General features: G+C 31.3%; 1 protein-coding gene across 1 annotated transcript in view; it reads left to right on the top strand.

Annotated features, from left to right (window-relative positions):
- Positions 1–10,780, top strand: part of LOC106468168 (UDP-glucose 4-epimerase-like) — a gene marked incomplete at its 5' end in the record, with an annotated part of 24,228 nt that overhangs the window by 3,300 nt on the left and 10,148 nt on the right. The window contains 3 exons of the mRNA XM_022397217.1: positions 2,049–2,164; positions 6,657–6,770; positions 8,740–8,916. Coding sequence (XP_022252925.1) covers positions 2,049–2,164; positions 6,657–6,770; positions 8,740–8,916 — 407 coding nt within the window. The remainder of the gene's footprint in view (positions 1–2,048; positions 2,165–6,656; positions 6,771–8,739; positions 8,917–10,780) is intronic.

The following is a 10,780-nucleotide window of genomic DNA, read 5'->3' as shown; positions in this document are numbered from 1 at the left end:
CTGTCGATTTTTTTGTGTCCAATTGATCAATGGGTGATATCTGATTAAATTACTGAATAAAAAGGTATTTATTATAAACATAAAATAAGCCTTGTCTTAAATATGATTGTTTTTAATTCAGTTACAAATACCTTTTTTTAATTGTTTATTTTTGTCTTTAGATAAGGCCAGTTAAAAAATACTTATGCATTTTAGGTTTTATTACCTAGTATTTCTAACTTTTTTATTTTGTTTTAATATACAAAGTGACAGAATATATTAAATACAAAATCATAATTATTTTACAGCTTTGCGTAATGTATCTAATGTTTGGCATATAATACAATAAAATTAGAATATTTAGGTTTATGTATTTCCATTTTCTCAGTTTTCTTTATTAAGCTCAAACGTTGAATATGATAGTTAAATAGAAATGTATTTCATACACATATAAGCTATTCCTACTCTGAAAATCGAATGCATAAACCAACATCGGGACAAGCATACGAATTTGTTGAAAAAAAATCAATTGAATTAAAATAAGATGTAAAATAAAAATAAGACTAAATTAAAACAATTAAAGATACAATAACAAACATGATCATGATTACGGATAATTAAATATTATAATCAATATAAACGAAAAATTTAAATCCTTATTTAAACGAAACACAATGAAATCAAGATAGTGACAAGTATTAGCCTTATTAAAACAAATAATTAAATGATAACCCACAATTAAACCAAAGCAGAATGAATTCAATCTAATCTCAAACGATATTAACTCCAAATAGAAACATAAATGAAAACTTGCTTTAAAAACCATAAAGAACAAGTTAAATAGATTTCTAGTCAACTTGATAAATCTGGTGAAACGTTGTACTTTCATTAAATTTTACTCTGTTTATCCGATTTATCAAGTTTACTTTTAATTACGACAGAGTACTTCCTTTCATCGTAATAAATGGATTTCTGAAGCTTTCATACGTAGGAACTATGTTTCTTCAGCTGACTTCTAAATACAAAGACATTTATTCGTTCGTAAAAAGAAAGAAACCATTCCTCTCTGGTTCATAGGCCCTGAGAAGATGAAATGGATTTATCTCAACACCACGGTGATCAGTTTATCAGAAAACTAATTTTGAATTATATAGACAAAGATTTTTGTGTAACAGTTTTATTGTTGTTGTTTTTTTATTTCCCACCTTATAAAAATTTCTCTATAGAGTTTAACCGATTTCAAGGACGAATTTGGTTTTAATTAATTTTGGTCCTCCTGGCACAGAATTACACCAACTGCCATGTTTAGAAGTTTGTTGTTTGTATTATAAGGAAGAGCACGCTCGTCTCTCGTACTTGTTAAAACTGATTAATACTTATAAAAAGAGATTATTCTCTGGTTGTTAAGTATAAATGAGAAAAGTTAAATATATATTTTGAGCAATACTTTTTATTGATTTTATTTCCAATTTAATTGATTACTTTTGGAGGTAAAAATTAGAACAATGATGATTAATATAAAGATTTTCTTCGAAAACAAAAATTATTCATTTTTTTTTTTCTTCTACCGATTTTCGTTTGTAAAATTAAATACTGAAAATTCTAAAACAAATAGTCAAAAACAAAACCCTAGTAGTATAATGTTGTTGTTGTTTTCTACTAACTCTAAAGCCTGAGTAAATAATCAAAACAGGCCGCTGTACTAAAACTACTCTTACCCAAATTTACTAAATGACGCCCACCCCCTCTCCCCCGTAGCATAGCAGTAAAAACATGGTTTTGATACCTGCGGCGGATACATCACAGATAGTCCATTTTGTAGCTTTGTGCTTAAGTACAAACAAATAAACAATATTGAATGACAGCAACAATATTTTTTTCACAACGTCGTCTGACTGTTTACCTATAGAAATAAATCAAAATAACAAAATCAAAACCATTCACAGTTAAAAAATTTATATAGGAATTTTTTCTTAAGCATTTTATAATAACTGTAGTTCTGGAATTACTTGATTTTCTATTTTTATTTTTTAAATGTCCAATTATGTAAACTGTTTTTCTAACCACAGGGTCAGACGGACAGGCACCAAGTTTGTTACGAGCACAGCAGATCACAGGGAAAAAATTAACTTTTTATCAATGTGATTTGTTGAACAAGGATGATCTCTCAATGATATTCAAAAAGGTAGCCATTATATATATTCTTAACTGTCTTAGAAAATATGAACTGTTAGGACAAAAATGTTTCAATGTTCATTGTTTTTATTGCAAAACGTTTTAAAGTAATATAATCAGTTATTTAAATGGACATCACAGATCAAGCAAAGGATATAATAAACATGTGTTTCTAACTCGAAAAGTGAATGAATTATTTGTTTATTGGGTGTAATATTTTTAGCACCGGGCGTGGCCTAGTGGTTGGCCTGTTTGGACTGTGAATCTGAGGGTTCGTGTTTCACGTTCTGTTGTCCCATAAACGCAATCCGCACATTGGAAAAATGGATGTGCTATATGTGTGAAGGTCAAATCATGTACTATTCGGTCAGATGAGAGTAGTTCAAGAGTTGGCTATGAATGCTGTTGACTAGCTGCCTTCTCTCTAGTCTGCGAGTTTCAAATTAGGGAAAACTGTGAGCACTTTGTTTATGTAACTTTGCGCGAAAATTCTAAAATAAATGAAGTGATATTTTTGTACAAAGCATTAAACATCTGTAGAGAAGCCTTTTATAGAAGTGATGTAATACATGAAAATCGTTTCTTTTGTAACAAATAATTCACATATATTATCAAAATACATACGCTATAAGTATTAAAAGTTTGAAATTCTTAGTAAGAAACACTGCAATGAAGCTTTGTACATTAGTTGCTCTTGTATATATATACTTGCGATATTTTTTTCCTGAATTATCTAGGTTTTTCTTACCTCAGATAACTTATTTATGCTTTATAATTCCCCCTGGAGAAAAGTTTTTTCACTAGAAAAATGCACATTACATGAACTTAAATATATGTACAAACTTACGATACATTTTTAATTTCGAAATTCTAAATTTTCTATGTCAAAATATTTACAAATTTTCCAAATAAAGTATGTTGTAATATTTTCTCCTCATATCTGAATCATCATCTTCTTTTCTTATTTTTTTTTCTTTTCGACAAATGAGGTTTTCTTTCTGTATTTTGAACACCAGGTTTATCCAGTCTTGTGTTAAAGTTAACAACCTTCTTGCTCCGCTTATAGGGTTAAAAATTTTATTCATCTCTAAAACCTTTCCTAAAGTGTTATGGCTAAACGTTTATTTTTTATTTAACTTGGAAGTAATGGTCAGTTTTATCAACCTCTTGCTGGCTCTAGCAAATTACATAACAACTCATTAGGCACTACGATACGACTTCTATCTATCTAACTATCAAACTACATTATCGACGCGTATTTATGTCTCAACAGAGGCGTAGAACGTTCTACAAAATTCGATTATGATGCAATAATACTCAATTAACACAATAAGAAAAACTTAGAGGTTCTAGCAACATGACGCAATAATATAACAATTGTCAATTCGTAACTAGTGAATTACACAACGTATGGTTCGTAAACAGTTACGTTAACAAACGTGCGATAAACTATCGCCTCTAAAAATAATTAAATTTAACGCTTGCGTTATATAAACTGTATTAAGTCAGGACTCAAGCATTTAGCTTAAATGGAAACGGTTATGTATACTTAACACTGTCGAAAGGCGCTTGTTCTTTTTTTTTCGTCATGTAATAATAATAATAATAACTCAGAACTGCTCACACATTATATAACCAACAATATGAAAGAAAAACTGTGACGTTTGCTGTGGTTTTATAGCTTTTCTAGTGAATTAGTGACAAAACATAGCTGTGAACAGCTGGCTTTTGTATGTTTTATAAGCAATAACATGTTTCATGTAACTTATAATAGACATTAATCTTCTAAACTAATCCGACTGCGTGATAGTTTAGCAATATTTGGTTGTTTATTTGTAATTAAGTATAAAGCTACACGGTGGGCTATCTTTGCTCTGCCCACCACGGATATCGAAACCCGGTTTCTAGCGTTGAAAGTAAGCAGACATGCCGCTGTGCCACTGGGGGCTTTTAGTCATAAAGATCGTATAGTGACGATTTTTAAAGTGAAATTATCACAGAGTGTATTGTAATAACAAAGCAGAGAAGAAAATTTGGCTTGTAAAGTTATGTTCAATGGTAACTAAATCACCCTGTGTGGACATTGACGAAAAAGAGACAATTATTTAAAGTTCTGGATACAACTCTGATAACCAACAGTGTAAAGAAAATTTGTAAATACGTTTGACTTGTTTTAATATATTATTTTGAAATAAGTGGACTGTGTTCTGTTTGTTTATTGTTGAAATTTATCGCCAACAAGTCACAGACACCAACTGTGAAGAATCCGACCCATTCATAAAACCTGACAGACAGATATACTTGTTAGCTTAGTATATGGATTTAGTACTAATTCAAATTCTTAATCTGTTCTAACCTCCCCAGATATTATTGGTTGGAAATATCGTTAATAACGAAGTTGCCTAACTGGTGGATCAATGATCTCTAATCATTATAGATTTCACTTTGTGTTTCTGATGATTTATGATATTATGTACTTCTAATTAGTTTCTTATATAGAATTAACTTAAATCATTAATTTATAAAACATTTTTAGTTTTGATTTAAGGAGTTATCTTATTTTTTATCAGAAGTTATTGATAATTTGTATTACAACGATTGAAGAATACAAGAGTTGGCGGTGGGTGGTGTTGAGTAGCTGCCTTTTTTTAGTCTATCACTTCAAAATGAAGATGTCCCTCTAGTAGCTTTGAGCAAAAATTCAACGAACTTACTTGCACGTGCTTGTGTATAAATGATTCCAGTTGATAATTAGGCATTGCCGAACATTTTTATTTAATTTGTGTATGCATGTGTTTGTTTTGTTGTGTTTTGTGAGAGACATTAATGATTAATGGTTACTTATTTTAATGAAACCATGTCATTTATCAACATAAAAATGGGTGAACTGACCCAAATTTATAAATAGCTTCAATTTCATTGTGTGTGTGTGTCAGTCCATTTGATTTTATGTAAAGGCGATCAAATATTGGTTGATTTTGTTATAACATAATAAACGTTCTTATATCCCCGATATATATCAATAACTACAAATCAAAACCAAATTTTTGTCCCCCTGGTGGCTCAGCAGTAAGTCTGGGGGCTTATAACGCTAAAAATCGGCTTTCAATACCCGCGGTGGGCAGAGCACAGATTGCTCCTTGTATAGATATGCGCTTAACAACAAACAAACAAAATTCTTGTTTGAGTTTAGGATGCGTATATTCGTGTTATTGGTTTTATTTTTACAAATTATTAGTAAAAAAGAAGAAAGAATGCGAGTAGTAGTTGAAACCGAATTAAATGAAACGGAAAATAAATAATAGTAATTTTCTAAACTTCTTAACAGAGAACTAACTTCAACATAAAATGTTCGTTGAACGTCTATATAATGTTCAAAGATGGCATTTCGTTTTTGGCTAAGTTTCGTTTTACCTTTATTTTCAGATACTTTGCCTCATACGATTTTGCAACTTTCCAAATTACTCATCAGTTAAACGATATGGATGAGGACTGATGATCACGCTAAAAGTCCTTACGAGTCATCAGTATTTTTGATCTTACGTGACCCTATGTGTTACACAGTTTCTTACATTAAAATATTCTGTTAAAAAATAAATAAAAAACACTAAGTGTGCAATTTCATATTTCATTAGTAAGCAAATACTTCACTGATAACAGTACGTTCAAAAAGAACTGGTGAATCGATGTTGGATATTTTTCTCAGTATATTTTCAAGAATTGTAATTAGCATAAGTAGAACAATAGATTTAGTTTGAATAATGGTGCCAAATCGTTTAAAGAATTTCAGGACTTCATTTATTAGTGTTATTACCTCAACATTATCTTAGCTTTTAATGAACTTTCACACTTACCTGTATTTTCTAACCTCAAAATGAAGATAAAATTATTCGGGTATCATAATTTCAAGAATTAATAATTTTGATATGTCAAAACTGATCATATGCACAGTTCTTGAGGTTCGTGTACTTTCCAAATTTTGTTAAATTCATTGATAAGGTGACCGAGCTATCAAAAGACACGTGCATAAGAAGTGACAGTCATCTTCTACTTCCTTGCTTTTGGTAGTACGAAAGTCACTTTTCACTGTCTATTAACTATATGTTTGTTTAATTGTCTGTAGTTAAGCGCAAAGCTACACAATGTGCTGTCTGTGCTCTGCCCATTACTGGATTAACCACAAGAACACAGGTCTCTGTCAACAGATATTATAAACACCATCATGCTGCCTTGTTATTAGTTTCGGTTGTTTTTTGTGTTTTATAGTTTATAGTAACATAGATTTTGTTTGCTGCTCTTGTCATTTTTATCTGTTGTGTTAATTAAATAAGAATGTAACATTCTATTTCAATAAAACGTTTGAAATGTAAACTTGGATTATTCAATATGCTTATTTTCTATACTTTCAAATCAAATCAGTGTTGTTGTTTTTTATATTACCAATGGGGTTTTATCATTTTTAACAATAGCGTGTATTATCAAACTATTTTCTTCCTATATAGCACAAAGTTGATTTTGTCATTCATTTTGCTGCCATGAAAGCTGTTGGTGAATCAATGCAGAAACCTCTGTTTTACTACAAAAACAACATCGTCAGTAGCATCAACTTGATGGAGGTGAGTTTGCCTGCTTACTGGCGGAGTCATTACGTAGCAATAGGTGTTGAGTCTTGAAGTATCCACTACTTATAGTAAACTGGGTTTTTAAAGATCAGGTTATTATCACTGTACACCATCCCTCTCATTTTATCTATGCTATTGCCTCAACACAAAGTCTATTGTGTGTCATCTGATGTTAACGCTAAGGATACATTTTTTTTTCTTAAAAGTCACGTTACATGTATCCCATAATTATCACACTTAATAGCCACCCATCGTCAACTAATACCAACTAATAGTGGGATTGAGCGTCACATTATAATGCCTCCACGGCTGAAAGGGCGAGCATTTTTTGGTGGGACGGGGATTCGAACCCGCAACCCTCAAATTGCGAGTCAAGCGCCCTAACCATCTGGCCGTGCCATAAAGAAGGCGTTATCTTGACTGTACCATGATAATAATAAGCTCTTCTAATGTAACTGGTTATTAGAATTATCAGTCCTCAATACTGAAATTTGTCGTTTATAGCAGCGTATAAAAGACTATTTATATCCTAAGTCTGGTAATTTTCTTCAAATATCCACAAACAATGATATCATGAATGAGATGAGCTACCGATGAAAAGGACTTTGCCATAATATGGTAATTTCAACAATGAACAAGATGCAAGAATGAAAGAGACTCTAACGATTACGAAACCAAAACCAATGTTGAACTGTAATTCATCAGCGACAAAAACTTTAAAAACTCCCGACGCACATTGTGATGACTAGCTACCTTCCCTCTAGTCTTACACTGTTAATTAGGGACGGCTAGCGCAGATAGCCCTAGTGTAGCTTCGCGCGAAATTCAAAAAAAAACAAACAAACCGTTACCGCCAAAACAAAATCGCACTATTCACTTTCAGGCTGTGGGTGCGTTATAAGAGTGACAGTCAAATTATACTGAGTATTAATAAACAACGCTCCGGCGTCTTCGTTGTTTATTGATATGTTTGATCTCGATATTGGCGAGATTATGTGGGATAAACCACACGTAGTTTAGAGCAGCGTATAACAGAACATTTGAACCCTAATGTGTAATCTTCAAACACCAATAAATATCTAGACCACGAATGTGATAGAACTGGTAATGAAAATATATTTGTCATAATATGCAATTCCAACAACGAACAAGACATCAGAATAAAAGAAACTCTGAATACCGAGAAACTAAAACCGATATTAAACTTTAATGCATCGTAGATATGAAAAATTGTCTTGAGTTTTATTACTAAAACAAAGATTAAACTCAGACACAAAAAATAATATTTAGTATTAGTTACATTTTTAGTTTCCATTAAATATTTTCAGCAGACAAGAAAATATGCAAATGTTTTCTCTGTAGTTAATTAGAGCCTTTACCTTGTCTCACATTCGATTCACCAAATATTTTTAGTTGATAAGACTCCTGTAATAATTCCTTGTACATCTAATTTTATGTGATTGTACTAAAAGTCGTATGGGAATATTTTAATTAGATTTTGATTAACCTCTTCATTGTCCTTACAACGAATGAGATCATATATTTCAATGCATGCCTAATTTGGTAGTAAAATTTATAATTTTATAAATATTGTTCTTTTATGATCATTGTTTTGTTTTTATTGAACCCAAACAAAGAAGAGCATTAGGGTAAACTAGAGAAAAAAAAATAATTTTATTCACCAACGGGACATAATCAAATTACATTGATTTATAGAATACATTTATACTGCCTGCACAAACAAGGGTTTCTTCTGTGACCTCTACCCACCAACTTCTAAAGCACCTCCCCCCCCCAAAAAAAAAATATATATATACATTATATATATAGGATATTTGTTTGGGGTCCTGAAGAGCGATTATGATTATCAAATGCTAGAATAAATGTTGTCATAATTTTGGGGTTTTTTTTTTGCTATAGCATTTCTGTATCAAAATAATAATACTAAATCCCCTGATTGCAGGTGATGAGTGAGAATGGAGTTTACAATCTAGTTTTCAGCAGTTCTTGTGTTGTCTACGGAAATCCTCAGTATCTACCCATCGATGAGGCTCATCCCACCGGAAACGTATCCAGTGTGTATGGAAGGACGAAGTACGCCTTAGAACAAATGTTTGAAGACATTTGTAGAGCAGAGAAAGTAAGTGAGCCTTAGGAAACGAAACGTTTAAACTAGAACAAATATTGGGAAAATATTTGTTAATCAGAACAATTACGAAGAAGTGCAATTAAATATACGAATTCAGCAGGAAAAATTGAGTATGAAGTAGAACAAAAAGTTATATCATTATGCTGTCGTTATAAAGCTAGGGGTAAACAGATTTCCAAACCAAAAAAAAAAAACCGGGACAGTTCAGCTCTTGCCCCTAATTTCAAAATGATTATTACAAATTTGAAATAATCAAAATAGAATTTATTATACTTTAAATTTATTGAACTGTTCCACAATATTTCCAAATATGTTAACATTGGCATTGTTTTTGAAATAACTTCAACTACTTTTCTTCTTCTTCTTGTTTTTGTTTTTTGTTTGGTGATATATACGAGACAAATGAGCAGAAATAGTCAAATTATACACCCAAGAAATGTTTAATTATTCACTTTATCAAATTCATCTTAAAATAGGCTACTTCTTACCTGAATTTATTTAAAAATTCACAATATTTTCAAACATACTATTTTTAGGTTTTTATCATCGCTCTGAAACTCTTTAGACATATATTTGTAAAGACTGAATGGAACGTAGATGTTCTGTTATTTCATTAAATAGTCATAAAATTCAGTGTATGACGGTGTAAAGCGTGTTTTGACGATTAAACCTACACAGAATTGTGTTACTCAAGACGCACAGACCGAACTTTCGAGAGAGAGTCTGACAGCAGGAGAGTACGTGTTACAACAATAAGCAAGTCAAGTAGGCCTATTGCATTCGTGGTTTGATGTGACTAACAGTTTGGTTTCCTTATCACAAAACTGGGACGTTTTGTGCGTCCCGAGAACTTTTCTCTGGACGCTGGAACAAACTACCAAAAAAACGGGTCGTCTGGTCACCCTACTCAAAATAAGTATTAAAAAAGTCATTTAATCGCTGATAAAGAATATGTTCCAATGCAAATGTTGGGAGTCAATTAGACAACAATAAATTATGTGATCCAAAAGAAATGTTGAAAATTATTTAGACAACAATAAATTATATGATCAAAACAAATGTTGAGAATTATTTAGACAACAATAAAGTATGTGATCAAAACAAATGTTGAGAATTACTTAGACAACAATAAAGTGTGTGATCCCAAATAAATGTTGGAAGTTATCTAGACAACAATAAAGTATGTGATCCCAAATAAATGTTGGAAGTTATCTAGACAACAATAAAGTATGTGATCCTAAACAAATGCTGGAAGTTATCCAGACAACAATAAAGTATGTGATCATAAACAAATTTTAGAAGTTATCTAGACAACAATAAAGTATGTGATCATAAACAAATGCTGGAAGTTATCCAGACAACAATAAAGTATGTGATCATAAACAAATTTTGGAAGTTATCCAGACAACAATAAATTAAGTGGTCCAGAAGCAAAGCTGAGAATTGTGAGAGCAAAAGATAAAGTATGTGATCCAGAACAAACCTGTATACTGTCATTAAGAGTACAAGGAAAACGTTTAAAAACCGCTTTTTGTTTCATTATCATTTATTTGAGTGATGAACATTAAGATCACACGAGAAATTAATGTTCATTCACAGGACAGACAATGAGGGCAAGTTTTACAAATTACCTCTTGTTCATTTGGGGATCAGTATTTCTTCTAAACACACGTGGCAAGTTTTATAAACTAGCTATTGTTCATTTGGTGATCAGTATTTCTTTTAAACACACATGGCAAGTTTTATAAACTAGCTCTTGTTCATTTGGTGATCAGTATTTCTTTTAAACACACATGGCAAGTTTTATAAACTAGCTATTGTTCATTTGGTGATCAGTATTTCTTTTAAACACACA

Source organism: Limulus polyphemus, unplaced genomic scaffold (assembly GCF_000517525.1).
Source record: "Limulus polyphemus unplaced genomic scaffold, Limulus_polyphemus-2.1.2 Scaffold86, whole genome shotgun sequence".
Lineage (NCBI taxonomy): Eukaryota > Metazoa > Arthropoda > Merostomata > Xiphosura > Limulidae > Limulus > Limulus polyphemus.
This window is presented reverse-complemented; position numbering and strand designations above follow the sequence as displayed.